Source organism: Argopecten irradians, chromosome 2 (assembly GCF_041381155.1).
Source record: "Argopecten irradians isolate NY chromosome 2, Ai_NY, whole genome shotgun sequence".
NCBI lineage: Eukaryota > Metazoa > Mollusca > Bivalvia > Pectinida > Pectinidae > Argopecten > Argopecten irradians.
Window position 1 is genome coordinate 8,408,935 of NC_091135.1, and position 22,755 is coordinate 8,431,689.

The 22,755-nt window shown below is 34.1% G+C and overlaps 1 protein-coding gene across 4 annotated transcripts in view; it reads right to left on the reverse strand.

Moving 5' to 3' along the window:
* LOC138314343 (secretin receptor-like) overlaps nt 1-22,755 on the reverse strand; it is a 92,081-nt gene that overhangs the window by 37,372 nt on the left and 31,954 nt on the right. Inside the window, exon 1 of one of the 4 annotated variants that reach the window (XM_069254639.1) lies at nt 6,014-6,870. The exons of the other annotated variants lie outside the window; for them this stretch is intronic. Coding sequence (XP_069110740.1) covers nt 6,014-6,070 — 57 coding nt within the window. The 5' untranslated portion in view covers nt 6,071-6,870. Of the gene's footprint in view, nt 1-6,013; nt 6,871-22,755 lie in introns of those variants that run through there. 4 annotated transcript variants of the gene reach the window in all.

Below are 22,755 nucleotides of genomic sequence, written 5' to 3' on the forward strand. Positions count from 1 at the left end.
GGACTGGTGGTACTTTAGCATTGGTCAAAGTACATCACTATAGAGGGCAATTACATTAGATTTGATAAGATGTGAATTTCAATAGGAAATATATTTGGCTGGTTATTTTGTGTCATTTTTCAAATGTAAAAAAATTGTTTCGTGCACAATTTTGTTTTGTAATAGACGTCAATATTGCAAAATGTTCTTTGCTTCATAGGCTATATATTCTGTAGATAGGCAAAGGTATGATGATGGCTTAACGGAGTGTATGATGTCAGTGAAAGGTTCATGATAAAACATAGTTTGGACCCATAGTAGTTATATAAAATAAAACTGGTACAAATAGTAGACATCTGGGAATACAGAAAACCAGAACACATCGCAATTTAATGTCACTCTAGCGAGTCGAGAACAAAAGTTTTCTATAGGAACACAAAAGCAAATGTTACAGCTTTGTATAGATATGATACTATTATGAGGAATACAAAGAAGTTTGTAAGCATTTTTATATTTTTTATGATGTCTCTCGACGAGCATTATATGTGCGAAAGCACATGTAATAGAAGAGCTGTAAAAAATGTTTACTGACACAATTATAACATATTGTTTTCCTTCATGAAGAGCAATATAAAGTTTCAAAATAATATTCAAATGTTACATAAGACAGTTACAACAATTAGGCTCAGCACTCACTTAGACTATCCCTTCTGGTTATGTAATAGATGTCCTATCTTATTATTCGGATCAATGGTAATACAGTGTAACGTAAGTACAAGCTTAAAGAGAAGTTATATAACAAAGGGTTTATGCAGCCATGGTTGACCGAGACAATAATTATGAAATATACATCTGATTTTGGAAGACTTTTGGTATGCAACGTGCTTCAAACTGCTTAAATCTAACATATACATAATTACCTTTTAGTTTTGTAAGAAGGGTAATGATCATTCAATAGGATTACTAATTAATGTTAAGGGTAATGATCATTCAATAGGATTACTAATTAATGTTCACAGCCGTGTAATCCTCTTATGACGCACTGTAGTTACTATCTTGATAAACCTGTAATATGCACATAATTGTAGACAAAGACATTCATAATGCTAAGGAAAACTAGCCTAATAAAATGTTTAAGTGTTGTAACGAAAAACAGCTTAAAACATCGCAGTAAATAATTGACAAATACGCGATGTAAGATTGTTGTAAATCTATTTGTACAAACTACGCATCCCATAAATATGTAAATTTGAAATAACAGGTCATTAATAACGTATTGTGAACACATTGGCCATCATAATCGATACTCTGTCGTAAACAGACAACATCTGTCCCGGGGATATGCAAAACAAGGATTAAAGACATCACGGTCTTGATCCTCAGGAGACGGGTAATTAACAACGAGTAGGTACATTTAACCCCTCACCGACAATGATTGTGCGTCATATCGGAACTCATCTGTAGATATAGATGAAAAGATACATATTGATACATTTCACTTCTGTTTGATAGCCAATCGCGTAACATGGCATTGAGACGAATTGCAGTTATACAGACATTGTACATTTTGTATTGCATGAATATGGGAGTACGTGAGGTTTTTGTCGATTATTTCATTAAATGTGCTGTGATATTCAGTCACCATATCAATTTTTCATTCAGCACTGGTTATAAATACGCTGACAGAATCTTTGCAAACGAGTAAATAATTTTCCAAAAATGTTTTAAACTTAAGCATTTCTTCAGCTAAAAGTAAATGTGATTTTGCTTTTTGACGGGATATTTCTGCTTACATAAGTATTGATATATCTTTAGCTTATGAAGCCTATTGAGTAAAGTTAGGGGTCTAATGGTTTTTCTCTGTTTGTTGTTTATATTATCTTATTCCCCCCAAATTTCGACACTTTATGAAAAACTATTACACTAATCTTAAAAAAAAACTTTTCTGAGCCGTCAATCCATATGGTCACCATTCCCTGGCTTCGAGTGGTCAAAACGTAGATATTTCGGTGATAATTAGTATTTAGTGGATTTGAGTAATGATGAACACAATTGTGCCAGTTTCAAAACGTTTGTCGTGATAACGAAATAGGGGCTTTTAATTGGTCGAAATTTAGATATCATCCGCTTGCGAAAATAATTGATGACATCGCGGGCATTTGGAAGGACTTAATCTATCATGTTTACCTATTACGATTAACACTTTTTTGTATTACACTTTAAACCTGTATTACACTTTAAACCTCATTCTCATTGCAGTAAAAGACGCTTTTCTATGAATATTTAAATTTGATTATTTATGACAAAAGGGTTTTGCATATTGCATGGACAGCTTTGAACATCTTTCAGATTTCACGTCAGACCAAACCATGTATGACTACATAGTTGAATTATCAGTGTCCCATTCATATAGATCAAATCTTATCTGCCTGTAAAATATTTTATTTGAACGGGAATTCAATTTATATGATAGTAGAATCCGCTATCGACAAAATAATCTTATCAACCTCGGGGAAATACGTCATTATTATCAAAGAGTATAGTTAATAGATATACAATTACTTGACATACTTATAAGGCTACTGTACCCACGGTCAACGTATTTGTGTCTTAGTATATTATTTGAATATCAAACGTTTTAATAATCCTTTCATATTTCATCCCGAGAGATTAAAGTGCATTGTTAAGTGTGTTGTCCACAATAAAAATCATTAGTATTAAAAATAGCAACATACCCTTAAGGCAATTATTATTTTTGTTTAAATACATATTTTAAATATACCCTTAACTCAAGTATTACTTTTGTTGAGATACTTCTAATAAGTTGTGATCATCATTGTAATAAAATGTGTTTTTGATGTCAATAAATTTTTACGCACCTCGCACTTCAAACACTGCATGTGCTTTAAAAAAACTGATATTTTCAATACTCCCTTAACATATTCACGAGTATGTTTTGTTTGTTTGATTAAGTAACGTCCTATTAACAGCTATGGTCATGTAAGGACGGCCTCCCATGCATGCGGTGTGTTGCGTGTGTTTTGTCTGTAACGTCCTATTAACAGCCAGGGTCATGCAAGGACGGCCTTCCATGTATGCAGTGTGTGAAGTGCGAGGTGCATGTTTTCGGAGACTGGTATGTTCGTGATGTGTCTTCTCGTATAGAGGAACTATTGCCCTTTTTATAGTGCTATATCACATAAACATGCAGTCGAAGATATAAAGCAACACATCGGTCACATTATACTGACAACAGGCGAACCAGTCTTCCCACTCCCTGTATGCTGAACGCTAAGCTGGAGCAGAAACTACCATTTTATAGACTTTGGTGGGTCTCGTCCAGGGGACAGAACCCAGCCTTCCTCACAGGGGCGGGCGAACGCTCAACTCAAGACGACCAAAAGTGAGGCGGTGCCAAAGGAGGTATTAGGAAAGATAAAGTCAGTTAAAAAAAAAGAGAAAAAATAATATCCTTAATTTAGTCGCCTTTTACGATCATGCAATAGGGGCAGCAGGTACAATTCTAACGCCCTACCTGCATGTCATACATAAAATTCGATATCATTTTCACGAAAAATGTTAAGAAAATTTTATGCTGTAGAATGTTTGCATTGTATAGCTTAACATCCTGATATAACTGCCACAGTAGTTTTTTTTGTTGAAGTCCAAAAGCAACTAAGACCTCGAATCACAGGATACAGCCTGTTGACCAACCAATCACAACAGTCATCTAGCCGTCAGCAGTGAAAACAATGTTGAGTATTTTCGAGTAGTCTTTTGTTTAACAAAGCGTTTTCGTGACATAAGAATTAGTGTCGATCGATAGGAAACTCATTTATCAAACAATAACGATCCAAATTCGATCGATAGGAAACTCATTTATCCGAAGCTTGGACAGGCATGTTTCATTTCGTCTACTGTACTATAAAAAGTAACATATTTAATATCGACACCAAAGCATTGGAATCATCAGTATATATGGAACTGTCGAATACTTTTTACACGTTAGTTTTAACAAAATATGATACCGACACTACTTCAAAGGAAGCGTGTTAGAACTGCCCGTACCACCCGTCATTGCATGATCGTTCAAGGCGACTAAATTAATCTCTTTCAAGCTCTTTTTCTTTGATGATTTTCATTTACAATGTATCATTTGACATCGCCTTGATTTCGGTTTAGCCTTTAGTGTTTGCTCGCATGACGAAGGGTCAGTTTTTTTCTTGGTTTTAGCACGGCATGTTTTTGCTATTTTTCAGCACGCATAATTAAGGAATTAAGACAATTTTTTTTTATCACTGGTCATTATTGAAATAGAGCAATAAAAGCGGCAAGTGCTCTCACTTTTTACCAGGAGACAATAACGCAGTCTCTTAAAACACTTACCACATGTAATTAACGCAAATTTTGGAGACAATTATTACAATTTATGACCCTTCTCATTGGTACTGTACAGCTGATCTGATTCGAGGTGATTTGTGTTCATTATATTTGTGGTCAAATACTTTACGGAAACCTAAATGCCTGCGAAAATTCTAGAAAATATCTCTTCGTAAATAAATCTCAATGAACAAAAAATCTTACTATATAACCGAATGTTTATTTTATAAAAACAAAATTAAACACATAACAGTTTACCAAAGTCTTAATCAAAATTCAATTATGAAAATCTATTCAACAACGACAAATATATAGTAGATTAATATTTTTTTAAATCTAAAACTTATCTTTTTGGCGACTCCATTCCGCATTTAACTTTTTAATGTTTTATTACCCCATTACAATTTTTAATAATTATCGTTAATTCTAATCTTCGTGAGATGTAATTAAATGCAAAATAATTTGGTTCATAGTAAAACAAGATGCTTCGTTTAATGTCATGATTAAATTAAGACGAAGCTACATGGCTGAAATGAATCCATTTTTAGTTCAACTTTTCTAGCATCCTTGTTCTGGACATTGTTATAGTTTAGATAATATATCTCTTCATATGACGTCATTCGTTAATGTTTTGATAGTAAACAATAAAAAAAACAATGAAGGTCAATACCTGTATTACGTCTATATGTAATCTGACACGGTAAGAATGTGTATGTAAGTCGGAGATATAACGGTATTTATAATGAACCCTCATTCAGGACGGTATGTCTATATTCATTATCAATCGTGACAGATAACGGTTATCTGAAAGAAAACATACACCCTATGATAGATTTACATTGCTACCGTACTGTGTGTTAAGTTAAATAAAGTCTTGGGCAGGTGTATTTAATATATATACCCGTTTTATTATGGGGAGATTGTATGATACCATAACATAAATATGTAAGAGTAGGTTAATTTTACGCTTAATTTCCTATTAAAGATTCGATTTTATTCACATAGGTTTTGTTTGTGAAAAGAAAAATATTGAAGGAATACGAAACTGTATTCAGGTTTAAAATGCTTATGCAAATTAAGTTAACCCTGACCTGGAAATATAAAAATGCAAAATTTGCTGCACCTGCCCAATTAACACAACACTAATTTGGCGTGATGAACTAAAACCATGCCTTGCAATATTTGTGGCGAAGATATGGGAAATATTTAAATTACTTGGTTTTCTATATATTAAATTTTACTAGACATGACCAACGCCATATAATTTTGAGAACGATCAACTGGTATACTAGACACGTGTCAAAGACACATTGGTTTTGATATGTTTAACATATGTATACTTAACTTAAGAACGGTACGAAAAGATTGGAACAAAGCATCATTGCATTTACGCTAGAAGTGAAAGAAAGGTCACAATATATGCATAATTCAAACAGCAGATTTGCTTAAAGAAGGAAGTCTTGCCTACAGTGAATACGCTATATACACATGTTAACACAAAAATAATACAGGCATGACTGATAAAAAGGCATATCCAGGCCATGACCTTTATATCTGTCCCTTCGAGCCGTGGTGTCCGTTAGATAAAGGAACACTCATTGAGATACATAAGTAATAATGCAGTATATGTAGGTAAAACAAAATGCAAACTAACCTGTAGATTAAATATATCGTACGTCGTCCATTTTCTAATCTTCGGATAGGTGAACATTTTAAATCCAGTTAGAACTCTTACATCAGCCTTTCCACAGATTGTTCCGTAACTTGCTATCAAGACGTACACTTCCTTTTAAAGGCTAGGCGATGCTGATATTCATACATGTTCGCCGGATAGTGTTAACATGGATGGAATCCCGTAATGTCATCATGGCCTGTTAATCACGTCTATATGTATATACACACATATATGTTTTACGATAGTGTAGGAAGTGTCAGTTTTCGTCGGAAAGTGACGGCAGTGATAACATTCTGCTGAACCCCGCTACAGTACGTACGAACCACTCATGGACGAACCGTATCAGACCGATATCTTATATCTCATGCAAAATATCCGTGTATTCCAAACGCACTCATTTTAAATTGTTAATCTGTGAACTGAAGGCGAACTTTTACAATATCACAACACAATGATTGAATGAAGCAAATATGTGGTCAAGTTTGTTATGTAATAGTTCTGGTCAGTATAACAAACAACGGCATCAATATTTATGATTTGTTAATAAAATCAATAAACAACAGATGAGCTAAAATATCTGGTTATCATCAAATCAATATTCAGTTAATTGTCAAAATTGTCGATCCAATTATCGATTATCCTAATTTATCCAAGATCACCCAAGCGATGCAGGGATTGAGCGCCGCAAAATCTGGCCTTGTATCAGACAAAGTGAAACCGAATTCGAAGCTGTTACGCTCCGATATGAATATGCATTTCGATGAATGCAAATGCTATATAACCATATATGCTGCGTTGGCCTTATATATTGTCGTTCACGGCCTGTGTCCTTAGCACTGCTCGCTGATTAGCTAGGCCACCGATGCGATATGTTACAATATCTGGTGACAGAAGGAGTTGTTGGATCAGTGAGGTGTGTAAATGTACATTATGTACTCGCGCTTACATCCACGCTGATTACCCACACAGGGTAATGAAACTTTTGAGAAACGTTAGACTGTTCCATATAGTAGCTAGGAGTATTCAATGATGCCCAAAGCTCATAGACGATTAAATAGTGGTGTCGATAAAACGCCACCTACGCAAAAGGAGTCATTTTAACTTTTTAAAAATCACAAAAAGGGCAAAAATGAAACTAAATTCATTACCATTCTTAGGAGTGACTATCGTCTACGTTTTTAATATTGCGATAATTGGTATCGGGGAAACTATTGCAGACTACAATTACAATAATATCGCGGTAGTATTGCATCTTAATTATAAATTGGCCTCCATGTCGTACATCTAGTGCAGTGTTGGTTAATAGTTTTTACTCAATTATCTCTTAGCATCAGCAGCATCTCAAACACACTTACGATCGTGATCGAAAACAATGTCGGTGTTGTTTTTTGATCGAATAGCATGGGAAGTCTGTTGTCGTATAAAACCCCTGTGAGTATTTCATTTTAACCCCAAGTTACAGAAAAAATATCTGACTATTGAAAATATTGACAGCTTGGCATACTATCAGCGATTGTTATTGCCTTGTTGAATTTGCCATCGATTGATCGAGTTGAGATGCATACAATATATCTATCGCACGATGTAATGTAACACCCCTAACCGTTATGACTGGATGGTTTGTCGAATTATTCATTCAACATCAACGTCAATCATTCAAGACACATTTCAACATTTATTCGTACAATCCCCAACTTTCAAATATGATACTAATTGGTATGTTCTTCGAAATGAACCGATTGCACATGCCTATGAACAATTCTTTACCGAGAAAGATGGCATTTTTGTTTATTATTACTCTCCAATTTCAAACAAATCATGAGAAAGTGTGACGCTAGCTCATTAACATACTTATTATATGCTGCTTTCATTAGAAATATTTGATATCCAACATGCAAAAAAATTAACCCGAGAACCTTGTATTCCATTAGAATATAAACATCTATTCCTTTTATACTCTACTTGGCTGGAATTATATTCTTAACGTTTTAGGTATACATTTTCTCAAGTATCCATTGAAATGTGCCTATACCAACTAGACTCGGGGAAGTCTCGCTTGTTAGAAAGACTTTGTCACCGAAGTGTTAAAAGTCAGTAATATGAACCGTGCCCGATCATCTGTCCCAGTAGATTAATAATACATTTGATACTGTCTGGGATATTAGAGCTAATTGGTAACATCACAGGAAACAGAGATCAATATGTCTGTATTAAATAGATATGAAGCATATGTTTATTGCGTTATTCTAGAACCAATAATACAAATGTATTACTTTCAGAGATAAAAATCCGCTGTCGCAGCCGCCATTCTTTTCATGTGCATTTGAAACAGTGTAATTGGAAAGACTGTTTAAATAACTTATTGTATTGACATTTTAAATGCTTTATAGGAAAAAAATCATCACAGTGTATAGGATCATCGTTCTATCATTTGTAGAATATATGATATTGATAATGTCGGTTTTTATATCGTTGACATGATTTGTTTTAGTGATGATTGAGCTGGTTCAGGTAAGATAGTTTTTCGTGCTCTAATTACGATATGTTTTATCAACAAAGTAATGTACCTATTATTATTTCATTTTAATACAGTAATGTACCTATTATTATTTCATTTTAATACAGTCATATGGCCAATGACGAATAGTTCGTTCCACTTTTCCAGTAACACGAACGTGATTTAGTCTCGGTACGAGAGGCTGTTTTTAAATGACATTAGCTGTTAATAGGACGTTAAGTATTATCAACTTACCAAATAATTATGTAACTAATGAAAAAGACATGTTCTTCTAAATAATGTACAGAATGTATGAATGTAAAAGGTTCCAAATCTTTTAATATGTCTGAAGCCCCTAGTTGTCTTTGTTTGACATGCTCACTCATCAAAGCTGATGATTTGTGTATTTTCCACAATTAAGCGATTTTTATTTGCTGAAAAACGGTCTTGTGCGTGTAGAAAGAAAAAGGCAAGACGAGGATAATCATTCAAGTTTACTACTGCATTAAGTCCTACTAAAAACTATGGTAATCAATTTTTTTTCCAGTGTAAATCAAATCCATTGATATACAACAGCCAACTCGTAAATGTCCGATGAAAGCCTAGAGGCAGGTGTGAAGGATAACAGTCAGACATCTTTACCAAACTGAACTAGAAAAATAGTGGTTGAAGATCCGACATCTCAATTACCCAACATTAAACTGGCTTAATGAACTGTGATAGACTTTGACTTTGCGGCCCACGTGACCCGATTAGAGGGCGAGGGACATATTTGAGATACCTTAACCACTTAGCCACCGTCAGTCTTGGTAGAATATCAGCCACGTCAGCCGTTCTTATCCATCGCTTCTCTTGTCAGACCATAATGGTATTTACCAGTAAGCTTTAGTACGAACAAAACCAATTGTCGCACCAGATTATTGCTTTATGTGTTGCTAACACAATAATATAACTCTTTCCATCTCCTGGCACTGTTTTGTGTAGCAGCTATCACTTGTTTACATATCAAACAGTCAACTTGATTCGCTTAAATGACCTTAGTTACATAAAACACAGTGTGATGACATAAACTATAGTCTGGAACAAAATGTTGAACATGGTCAGACATAGATTGTGTATGTCAAACAATGTTATCCTCGGTTTTATGTCATGGTGTGACGTCATTTGGGTAAAATAGGTCAGGATATCTTCACGATGGTGTCACGCATGATTCAACTTATAACCATAGCGGCAAGGATGCTACGCGGACTAAGATTTTAAGTGGTGTCAATAAGAAAACTACATCATTTCATAAGCGATGATTACCGCAAAACATGATAATTACCATGACGAAGGAAGTAAAATCATTCTAACAGTATTAACCACATAACACAATTAGTCATGCTGAAATGATAGATAAATTATACGACAGCGATCTGGTTAAAAAAACATAGAGATTTAACATACAAAATATGTTGTGAATACCCAACTAATTATACTTGCATCGTAGTTATGCATAAACAAAAACACATTAAATAATTTTTTTACTTGTATGTTAATTGAATTTTTTTTTATTGTGATAATTCACATACATTTTCTGTTGGTTACCATGTTGATTCGCTTAACGTGCTATTAACAGCTAAGGCCATTTAAGGACGGCCTCTCGTTTGCGCAATGTGTTGTGATGTGTGAAGTTTTGACTATTACTTTAAGAAAGATATGACCATAAACTTGTGTTTGTTTGTTTTAATCATGAACGTCCTATTAACAGCTATGGTCATGTAAGGACGGCCTCCCGTGTATGTGGTGTGCTGCGTTCATGTTGTGCAAGGTGCATGTTTTGGGAGACTGCGGTATATTCATGTGGAACAGTTGCCCTTTTTAAAGTGCTTTATCAATGAAGCATGCCGCCGAAGACATGAATTTACCACAGTCTCCCAAAACATGCACCTCGAACAACATACACGCAACACACCGCATACATGGGAGGCCGTCCTTACATGACCATATTTGTTAATAGGACGTTAATTAAACAAACAAACAAACCGAAGACACCAAGCAACACATCCCACCGGGTCACATTATACTGACAACGGGCGAACCAGTCGTCCCACTCCCCGTATGCTGAGCGCTCAGCAGGAGAGCAGAAACTACAAGTTTTATAGACTTTGGTGTGTATCGGCCAAACTGCATTATGTTATAAAGCATTACAATATGAATTACATTATCAGTACCTTATCACTGGCAATACTCGTTCTTTATAAACATATAATGAATCAAATGAAAATAATTTTTAACGATAAATGCCAACGTGATAATGCTCTGTTTCATTTGGGCGAGTGATTTTTAAGGAAACATATCCATATTACAGCATGGCAATTAAGCATCACCTAGCAATTATCCCGAGCGTACAAAAGCGATTATAGAAGACACTATTCTATGTGGCATTTATAAGATGTGAATTGCAAGCAGATAACACTCAACGAATGAATAGATACACTGATGAACTATTGACTTATCTGCTACGGATAGCTGGTCACAAAACCATAGAAGGTCACAGAAGGGTGCTGCGTCAGATATGATATGTCGAACAAAAAAAAGAGACAATAGCGCTGAGATAAAACAGGTAAAACATGTAAGATATCGTTTTATTGCAGATTGCAGAAAAAGAAATTTCCAGTAAACGAATCCACTACGCATTTTACATACACAGCATACATGGGAGGCCGTCCTTACATGACTATGTCAGTTTATTGAATCAAACAAACGTACAAACAAATTAAACGAATCTCCACTCTTTCTCCTTATATTCAGCATATTTCATCACGTACAATATTAACAATTTGCATCATTTATAAATAAATGAAAGACAAATATTAGGTTAAAGACATGTAGTACAACTGACTAGACATATGGAAAAAATGTCTACAGTTTTCAACAAACTGAATTATTTGCGATCAAATCAGACGAACACTTATTGCTATGACTTAAGTATGGTGTCATGAACAATTACATTTATAATTTGTTGGTAACCACGAAAGATACTTGCAATTTGTCCTTTAGCATGCTGTGATGAAGTGTTGTCATGCTAAAATAGGAGGAGACATTTACCTTTATTCAAGGTCAAATAAGTCCAATATGCCAAAAGTATATTAAACAATGCATTTGTGTATAAAACTATCATCTGACTTGCATCTTCCTAGTCATATGGTGCGTAGCATCTGGGTGAAAGAATTTGCTTAAATAATTAACCATGATCCGGGCTTTTGAAACATATGAAAAAATACTCCCTTACAGTAAACTAATGGCTCAGATTCATGAAGTCAAAAACGCTTACATGCTATAAAACATTTATTAGAAAACCATGGTGTTTTTCAGGGCTCCATCTTAGATCCCTTGATTTTTTTATTTAAAATTTTTTGGCTATGGTGCATCTTTGTTAACTGTTTGAGATGCGCCTGTAGAGTATTTCCGGAAGTCATATACAGATATTGATGCAATTAGAATTTAATCCTACGAATCACGGGCCAATAAGCTCCATTGACGAGGTATCACTGATTAGGAATATATCCTGCCGTTATACAGTAATGAAGCAAATTTTGTTCTTGATCAATAAGAGGTGACTGTTCTGTCCGAAACGGCCTTTAACTTTAGATGAGTTTGTGTTGTGAATGGACGTAAACAATGGTTGTCATTATATGTAACTCTGTCAAGGAAAGGACATAATGTAAAAACACTTCTTTTATTAGTCAATCAAATTGTACACAATATGTTGTCCATTAGAAGGTTCCCATCACTACTTGCTGTTTCACATGTGAGGATTCAGGATTTTAGTTTTACCAGTATTATGATCTTAGCATACGTACGTCAATATTTTTCGGTAAGTCTTTGATCTACACAGATCAAATATGCAGCACGTAAATCGAGAACATATGTCTGTTTATCAAAGAAGATCAGAAGTTGTATAAATCCAATATTAACTACGATCAAACCGAGCTTGACCGCCTACGGCATTTCTGGCATATACGGCTGTAGAACAGACTGCGGTCAAAAGGTTGACAACAAGTCGACGATGAAACAATGCCATTAACAGAGTTTATCGTGGTATCAGAGAAATTCGTCTTCACAGCAAGTCTATGGAGAGTAATTGGCCTTCATTCCATCCGAGATTGTCATATTCAGGATCAATACAAAGATAACTGGGATAGTCAGCATGTTAGCATGTGAGAATGTCTGTTTTGACATTATCAGAATTATCGTTTCTACGTATAGAGGACTAGACATTTATTTAAAAAAGTATTTCTGCTAAATGTAATTGGATATGAATAAATATAAATACACGTCTCGACCTTTCATCCACAACATACATGTAATTTATTATTCATATTGTAATGTATTTTTATGTCGGTAATGCATGCTTCATGTAGATCAGAAGATGTGATATTGATGCAATTTAAATAGATGACGTCATACAGCTTCAAATACCTGTGCCGATTCATTATCTATACATTTTGTTAACTGGTATTGATTTACAAAGGTACTGTATCATAGAAATATTCTGATTTCTTTATTGTCTTAATTGTAGCTTTCATATGGAGGAAAATCATAATGATTAAATGGCCTCTAAATGAATAATTCAGTAATGCTATACATAACCATGAAGCAAATTTTATTTCTTATGTAAAAAAATCAGAAAACATAAAACAAATTCCACGTTAATATTAATTATTGTATTTGATACCGTTTAAATTCCTAATCCTATATAGTTAGAAGATGAAGCAGATGAAATATGTACACGAATCAGATTTCTGTTAGAAAATTAACGTATCACTGCCTGGAGTTGTTAATTGCCATTTTAAGAAGACAAATGTAAGACCATGCATCCCAAACGGTGAAAAGCTACCCCATTAGTTCTTGACAAAAACTACCTCCATTCTACTGACACGAGGCTGTGATCGGCTTCAAGACATAGCCCGACGCATAATGGCGAAGAGCGAGTTATCCTTTGCATTATCAACACTGAACACTTAGTGGACGTTTCGGGGGCGGTCAAGTACACAAAACTCTCCCACTTTCCTTAGAACAAGCATATTTTAAGCATATCAAATTACAATGCACTCTTTCAATAAAGTGTCCCTTTAATCAAGACCGTCTATCGCGTATCATTTAGCACTTTAAACAACTAAAACTTCCCATATAAACATTTCTGATTTCGTGCGATACATTTAAGTTATCTTGTAAACGCAGTGTTGTGACATTATTGTCAAAATTGATATTCATTCAAAACAAATTAAATCATCTTAGCTCTGTGAAATGAAATACTAGTTGGTCTGAGATTTCCCAGTTATCATTTAAGACTTCAATTCACTGTTTAAATCATACAAGCAAAGCATTTCTAGAGTGTTGTTAAGATCTCATAAATCTTATGGCTTCTACTCCATATTGTAACAGAGAAAAATTATATACCATAGTATACCGCTTTACAGTTGGATTTCATAACTGTAATGGAAAGGAAAATAAGAATAATGGTATTATTGAGTTTTTGTTGCAACATTTGACAGACAAGCCTATACATGTATACATAACATCAACCTCTTAAAACGGGAAAATGTATCTCACTGGTTGTAATTGAAACTGGTGTTCATGTGTGATAAATTAAATAAGGAATTAAAACTGATTAATAACGAGTGAGAATTTTATGCTGTTTGTAATTCTTTTAGTAGAGAGATATCTTTTTATAACGATATAGGTTATCGGGAGAAAGTCTTTTACCCATTATTTCTATAACAGCAACAGACAGCCAACAGATGCATAGACTCTCCAATTGTCTTTATCTTAACAGGTCGTGTTTTGATATCTGTGTTACGATGTAGGGTATAGGAGGAAAGTCTATTTCAGAGATTTTCAAAATTTACAGATATTTCTATTAAAGCGGCAGACAGTCGATTTTCAGTTGTCTTTATCTTAAGAGGTCGTGTTTAGATATGCGGAATAAGGATACGTTAACGATAATGCACGCTTACGGATAAACACGGAACTGTTCGAGAAATGGTTTCTTATGGTCTATTGAATGTTGACAATATTTTATCGAAAATTTGCATAATGATTCAGAAATATTCTAGACGTCTTGATCGCGTTTTACGTCAATTGCTTACACTTTTGTTCATTCAACAGTCGAAAAGCATCGATATTCGGCGACAATCGGTCGGGTTATGATTTATATTATACCAGTATGTCATAACTTGTTAACTCATAGAGCAAGGGAGTATTTATACATATCGTAAAATAAAGACAATCATGTATACAGCAAATATATCTTCTTTATAATAAATCAGCTTTACTGGGAAGGCACATGACCTTTGTATAGTTTCCAAGTGTCAATATAGTATCTGTATAATATTATACCAAGACAACCCTACAAGAACATAATGCAGTAAAAAGGGTCCTTCGTCGCACCCATAAATAACCCTTTGTTTTTTTATACCAAGAGGATGTTGTCAAAAAGTAATAAAAAACACAAAAATTATCTAACTGTTGATAAAAACGATAAATAGTTAAGAAAATGCCAAATCTCCCACAGGATTAATCATCGATCTTTAGACGTGTCAATAATATGGCCACTAGCTTCGGAAGTTTCTCAATGTTGCACATAGGGCAAACAATTGTTATGCAAACATTACAACTAATCGGCAACAGATGCCAGAATCCAGTTCATTTGTATACATTGCAACAAAGAAGGAACAAACAGACACCACATCAATTTATATTATGATCTCTTTAAGTCTGTATGGGAGAGTGGGAAGTTTATCTTACAATTCTGATTATCCTTCCGCCTATTTACGCACGACCTTTCCAGTGCAGTTTCAGTACCGCTGCCCGGTCTATGCGTTATATCTATCGGTTATATGGGTCACGTTTGGCGCACAGCTGTGGCTCTAATTTACTTTATAGATAAGACTGCTATTTTATAACTATTATGCCAGATTTCCATAGCAAGTTCTTCCCGGGATTCGTTCTGCTTTTACGTTATTGATGTGAAGGATCATTTGTTTTTATCTGACCTAGTTTTCTACTGAGGATTTGTCAAAGAATAGTATCTTTGCAATATTACGATTCTATGTATTCTTGGCTCTGTAGTGGGACGACTGGTTCGCCCGTTGTCAGTATAATGTGACCGGGTGGGGTGTGTTGCTTGGTGTCCTCGGCGGCATGCTTCAGTTATATAGCACTATGAAAAGGGCAACAGTTCCACTATACAAGAAGACACAACATGAATATACCGCAGTCTCCCAAAACACACACCTCGCACAACATACCGCATACATGGGAGGCCGTCCTTACATGACCATAGCTGTTAATAGGACGTTAAAGATGCTCCACCGCCGACAGAGCATAAATGATACAAATCGTTTGAACAATAATTAGCGTTTTATTGTGTATATATATGTCTAATTATCACAAAAAACAGTTTAAAATAATTTATTTTGCTTTCGGTGCATGCGCAATCAGTACTGCATTTCATATAGGCCATAGTGCCAAGGATTTTTTTCGGGATGCAATTAATTATTTTTGATTTTTTTTTTTATCTTTCAGTAAAATTAGAATCTTAAACTTTTAAATGATGGTAATGCTGTAAAGTAAGAATCTTTTGTTACCGAAGAAAAATACTAAATCTTCTGCCCCTGTTTTTGATAGAGAAAAATTACCATTTGTCAGCGATGGAGCATCTTTAATTAATCAAACAAACAAAGTAATTTTTCTATCCATATTTAATTACACCTGTATCATATTGAAGCACAATTAATTAGTTTTAACGTCCTATATTATCCAGGTCCATTGGGAGGCTGCGGTATATTCGTGGATCGTGTCCATTAACTAGTGGAATTCTTGCCCTTTTTGTATTTTTTCATTGAAACATACTGCATTAAAATAACACGGTCACATTATACTGACAACGGTCATACCAGTCGTTCCACTACATTTATGCTGAACGCTAGGCATGAGCAAAAACTGCCACTGTTATAGACTGGCTAGTTCTATTTAGTAAGGGACATGTTTCTTTGCCCGCGAGCCAGATACGATTTATCGGATATTCCATAACTTGTGAGCCAGGCACGGACATCAGACTGTGCTTCACATGATGGCAGTCGGAAGCCCACGGAACCAGCAGCCACGACAAAGCTTTAGATATCCCAGCAACAACCCAAGCAACTGGACCGACCGGGAACATATACGTATTCTTCATCAAGGTCAAGGTCAGCTATGGTGAGCTAGGGGGGTCTTACAGAGAAGGTTGTTTGTGAACAACGCACCTGCTATACCTGTCGTGACTTGGACACTAGTGAATAGAGTTAGCTACAACACTATGGGCTCTGGATTGAGTTGCATACTGCAGAGGGGACAGAACACACAGCCGTCCTCACGAATGCAAACGCTCAACTGATAGTCAAAAGTAAGGCGTTGTCAAGGGAGCCGTTATGAAGAAGAAAACAGTTATGATAAGATCCTAGTTGCAAGATACTCTAATACAAAAGGGATAACGGGTAAAATTCTAACGCTCTACCTGCAGGGTCATTAATCATACTAGATAATCTTCATTGATCATACAAATATACTCTTATATATATATATTTTTGTTTCTTACCATGCTATTTATATTATACAAAGTAAAATAATAATCATGTCAAAATGTGATGAATAAGGTACATAAACGTCATACAAATGGTAAACATAAACTTCCATGTTTATTTATTGGTATTAGACTGGCCATTATGATGAGGCAGGTCTCGTGAGGACTAAAATGACAGCATCCGTAGAGCATGTCACGTGATTGATAGGCAGACATGTCTAGGGAATTCCCTTCAGACGTACATCTTACAAAATTATGGACAGCAAATCACATCTTGCTACTAGAAGACAGAGCGTCTCCGATATAACGATTGAATATGTGGTGGACCTTCCATTTATCGGTATTGATGGGTCGTGTCGGGTTTCACATTTAAATGACAGCGTAATCGGAAGAAGACGCGTGAATATTATTCCAAGTGGAAAATGACAATCTTGGAACGTCGGAATGTCATTTTGATACATTTTATTCCAGTATTGTCAGACAAACTCCAATAAATCTTCAAACAGACGTCCAAGCCTATGTATTGCACTTTCCACGATCTACTTGTGTTCTACGTTTTGTAAAAACTAAATTTTACGTCAGTAATTATTGACAGTAGAGTGCTTACTTGTTACGTTATTAGACCAAGGTGCATTTATGTTCACATATTGTCAAAATATATAATAACTTTAATATAACCCTTTGGCCCAAAATGTGTGTATTTCATTAAACAATATCAAAATAAACAATATATTGTTGTTTAATTACCGTGTAACTCTTTTTACATTAACATTATTCAAATGGAAGTGGGTAAGGAAGTCAGCCAATTCAGCGAGACTCATTTGCATCTATATTATTTTCAGGATATATTTGAAAGGTATATTTGTTAGTCTGTAAATGACAAATTCATTTACTAAAAAATGTACAAATAACCCAAAATTAAATACAATATTTGACATTCTTGATTAAATCTGAAATATCCATTGGCTTATTGCGACTTCAAAGAATTTTTATTTTCAAAAACCATTGAAACAGATTTCCTATTGAATTTCTTCGGTTTAACTTATGCATCACATAAAGACTTCTCGGCGCACGAGAGTATTTTATTTCTTATCCAAAGAAGACTACTATATAGAAAAAATGTAGGTAGCTAAGTAATGTCTTTTGTTTGTGCTGGTTTAATTAAATTGCTACCTTCCTAATTAACCTGATAAAACGGCGTCTACTAGATTAGTTTCTGGAGTCGTGTTAAACAAATTTTCTTAATACCTCAAGACGAATCCCAAACTAACCAGAGTCTCTTATCTGTTAATTAATTATTGTCAATCAATTTGGCTTGTCTTGTCATGAAATACTTACGGGTTGATTTGTTACTACCGGAAATCCGTGTGTTTTTCAAGTTGACTTTTAATCGGGCCTGTTTTAGTTTCAGTTGAAATATCACGAAAATTAGTCAAGAATCGCCATTAATTACTATATCATCTTAAAACATTATTAATTAACCGGTAGGTCATAATACGAGGAAATTAAATTCTTAATTTTAATTGCCAATCTGGCGTATAAATTCATTAATCATAGAGAAACTTAATTTTCCTTGGATCGATCATGACGTAGTCACAGAAAGACCCCAAAACAAAAGTATATGAAAATAGTCTTAATTTTGATTTTCAATATTTCTTATTGTTGAGACTTTAGTGGTCACCAAATTTATATTTGAAAAAACGTCTTAACCTTTTTGTCAAATAGGAAAACATATTTTGCAGAAATTATAACTTATCAAACATGAAAGAGGTTGAATTAAGCGCAATTGCTATTCTATGATTAGTTTTCCATAAACGGATATTGGCAAATTATTGAAATAGGTCGGTGATATTGGTTTTTGTTTCTTCACTAAAATAAGAGTATTTTTTAAAAAGATAAAACAATGAATATTTATGAATGATACTTGTTTAGCAGTTAACGTTGAGTTAAGTCGCTTACACTGTTAAAATAAAACAGCTTCTATCTAAAGGGAGCAAACTCGTACATACCTGATGCTTTGGAAACGTGCTGAAACAACTACGGAAGTTTGAAGAAATAATATCGGTATATTTACCACTCAATTGGTATTTAATACAACATTTCGCAAATAAATAACAATTCATTAATTTTTACAACAATCTTTTTGTTTATATCTGCATGAATTTCTTAAATCCAAATATACATAACGTCGGTAAATATCTAGATACGTTCCGTTCCACAGAAATATAGATTGACTACATAAATTTTACTCGAATAAAGCTTCATCAACAGTATTCCACACTTATTCATATTTGAGTATCGGTGCATGCACAAAAGCCGTCGAAATGTAGTCATTATTTGTAAAAAAATAAAGTAAATATTTCAATAAATGTTACTTATATATATATAAAAAAAAAACATTGCCGATGTTACTTATATATTACAATACATTACCGATATGTGATATATATTTCAGCTGTGTGCTCACTGCTGCATACAAATTGGTTGCCTAGACCAGACTGACTTAAGGTTATTCAAATTGGTATATTGAATGATGCCAAATTTCAATTTGTTTTTAATGTTGACCTCGCCATAAATATTTTGATCTCATTTGGATTTGTATATTTTGCTTAGTTGTATTTTTACGCTTAGTTGAAGTAATAAATTTCTTTGATTTTATAGAATTATAAAATATGAAACAGGTTTAATTGATAGTATCAATCGTTGATGCTAAGCGCAAAAATGATTGGGTATATGAGGGAATTTGTTTTAAACCAAAAATAATAAAGAAAATAGCAATTTTTGTATTTATGTTTAAATAAAGGTCATTTGTATCAGGACAAACATGGTTATATTAGGGATTTGGGCGAGGTAGTTGATCAGAATGGTTTAGGTTTGGTTGATTTCCGAAACCAGAAATTATTGAAAATAGTTCCTATTCTTTATTCAATACGTAGTAGTTCAATCAATTATATGATACCAGATACTTTAAATTACTTTTTATTTTTATAATAGTATTATCACCAAAGAAACGCAGTCGTTGATTGGTCACATGTGAGCGTGACAAAACATCGTCATAGCAACGGTAGGCCTTTTCGTTTAATCTCGCGAAATTTTGTAACTCGCAAAAATTTTGTAACTAGCAAGATAGAATGCTTTGCAGTTACATTCTTAAAATCAATTCATTCATTACTATATATAGCTATATTTAATTCCACCAACGCCGGATGTTGTATCTGTTGTCAAGGAAACAGAACAGCTGTTTATTTCTAATTACACCGTAAGACAGATAGACTCTGTAGCTCTATAGCTGGAGTTATATTGATATCATCCGACTGATTTCCTCATTACCGGCACATTCACGTTAAATAAGTCTATTATCTCAAATAATCCTCTAAACACTAGCATTCCAGAATCAAAGAAGGTGACATTGAATCTTTATTTGGAGCTGAGCAGAAATTAATTTGAACACTATTGATGTTCCATGTCAAAAGTGTCAGTCTGACTGTAAATGCTTCAATTTTTCGGTATTGGGATAAATTCGTAAAGTATTGAAAGCATTGAAGTAAACAAATATTGTCTCTTTTTATATTTACTAATAGGAAATGCATGATAGTGATCTATAGTTTCCAATTTTTGAATTACATTAAATATATTTCTATATAGAATTATGTGTATCATTTCAAATTAATAGATGTTTTTTTAGACTAGTACGAGCAAGTAATGCTGGTATAGTATATGTCCACAGAATGAGTATTTGAAACATCCAATTCACACATTGCCGTAAAATATTGTGTGTATCAAATATTGTTATGTGCGAGCATTATTTTCTTTGTATATCCGGTCTGCTGAGGTCGAACACAGTCATGTTTTGTTTTTGAAAAATTGTCGACATTTTCTCTTGGTTTCACAACAGTCGTGTTAAATCGAGATTGTCGCGACGATGTTCGTAATGATTCGGCATCTTTCGAGCCTATTTTTCACGTGTACCCGTTAAAAAGAAATTTTTTTTACCTTTATTATGAAAAATACTTCCAGTGCTGCAACTTTTATAAAAAGTGGTAAAATTAAAAAGTTAAAAAAAAACTCGGACGGAGAAAAATATGTATAACACTTAAAACAGTTTTAACTATGACAAAAAGCGGAAGTTTTAGACCATACAACCTTAACAGAACAGACAAAGGAAATTGGATTATAACGTATTCCAAAACATGCACGCCTTAAAATTATGCAGTATTAAGTATTCGGACTAAGTCCTCCGTGTCTAGGTTAATAAAATCAATGTTATCAACGTTAATGAGTTTATGGTGCATTCATTGTACTTTTAATGACACATGCTGCATGTACTTTAAAAGTATATTCACAACCATGTTACAGATTTAAACTTGCTGAACAAATTAAATCTTCATGCTTTAGAAGAAAATTATGTTTTACATGTGTCTCCTAATACATGTAACCTGATTATATTTAATTGCTTTTTAATGGGTTTGGTTTGTTCTTCCGATGGCAACTTTATAAGTTACCCTCATCAAGTACCGTAAAATATCTTTTATTATCCCTGATGAGTAATTTGTAACAAAGGTTGAACTTATCCATTTAGGAGGTATCTTATTAATTGCTTTTAGGACGCATACCATATGATTAACGTTAAAGAAAAGATATTGTCCAGTGGAATATTCTCTCTGATTAAAAACATACACGGGTAAATGCTGAGCAACTGCACCTAAAAATGTACACCGAGGCCGTCTATACGAAGGGCAAATTGATAACTGCTGTTGCTGAATCTGCCAGAAAAAGAGCGTATAGACTGCCAGACGTATTCGTTATCAAAAAAAGTTCCAAAAAGGTACAAAGAAATAGACGGAACCATGGAACTAGATTTTGGATGAGTAATATAGATCACAATCGGAAATAATCACGATTACAATGAAGAATCCCGTGCCTACACCAGTCATTCTCTTTCCAATAGCAATGTAATACGTTGGTGATTGCATACGTTTCACCATGTTTTCAACCATTTGTAATCAAACCTAACTTCCACTATAAAAGTTCAAAAAAGGTTAAGATTTAGTCATGAACTCTCTTTTTAACAACTTGTGATTAAGATGCGCATCACACGCTTGATTTTTAAGAAACGCAAAATATGCACGTACAAATGTACGTCGTGTGTTCAGCGAATGTAAAACGTGCCAGCATTGTAATTGCATAAAAATAACTCGTGATGTAAAGGGTAATGAATGGGAGACATTCCTATAACATTGTTATTTGATCTTGTACGCATGTGCCTTGTGTCATTTGAGCAATTTTAGCTACTGTTATGCTGTGTGTGCATATCACACGATTTTATATAGCGATTGCATGTCTTTGTAACGATGCTAGCTAGTTGGTGTTTTTTTTTTAAATCCTATTACCACCTTACGAAAGAAGACCCATCTTTCTTTGACTATTGGTACACTGTGTATTATTTATTATTTCATATTATTACGGATTATGGCGGCAAAATAATAAGAAGAAAAAAACAAAAATCTCAAAAACTCATTTCGATCATACAGCACGTGCATTATAAGTGTAGTTGAATACAACGGATTTTTAAGTGTCCTATTCTAATCGTCTTTTCTTCGTCGTATATCCGTAAAC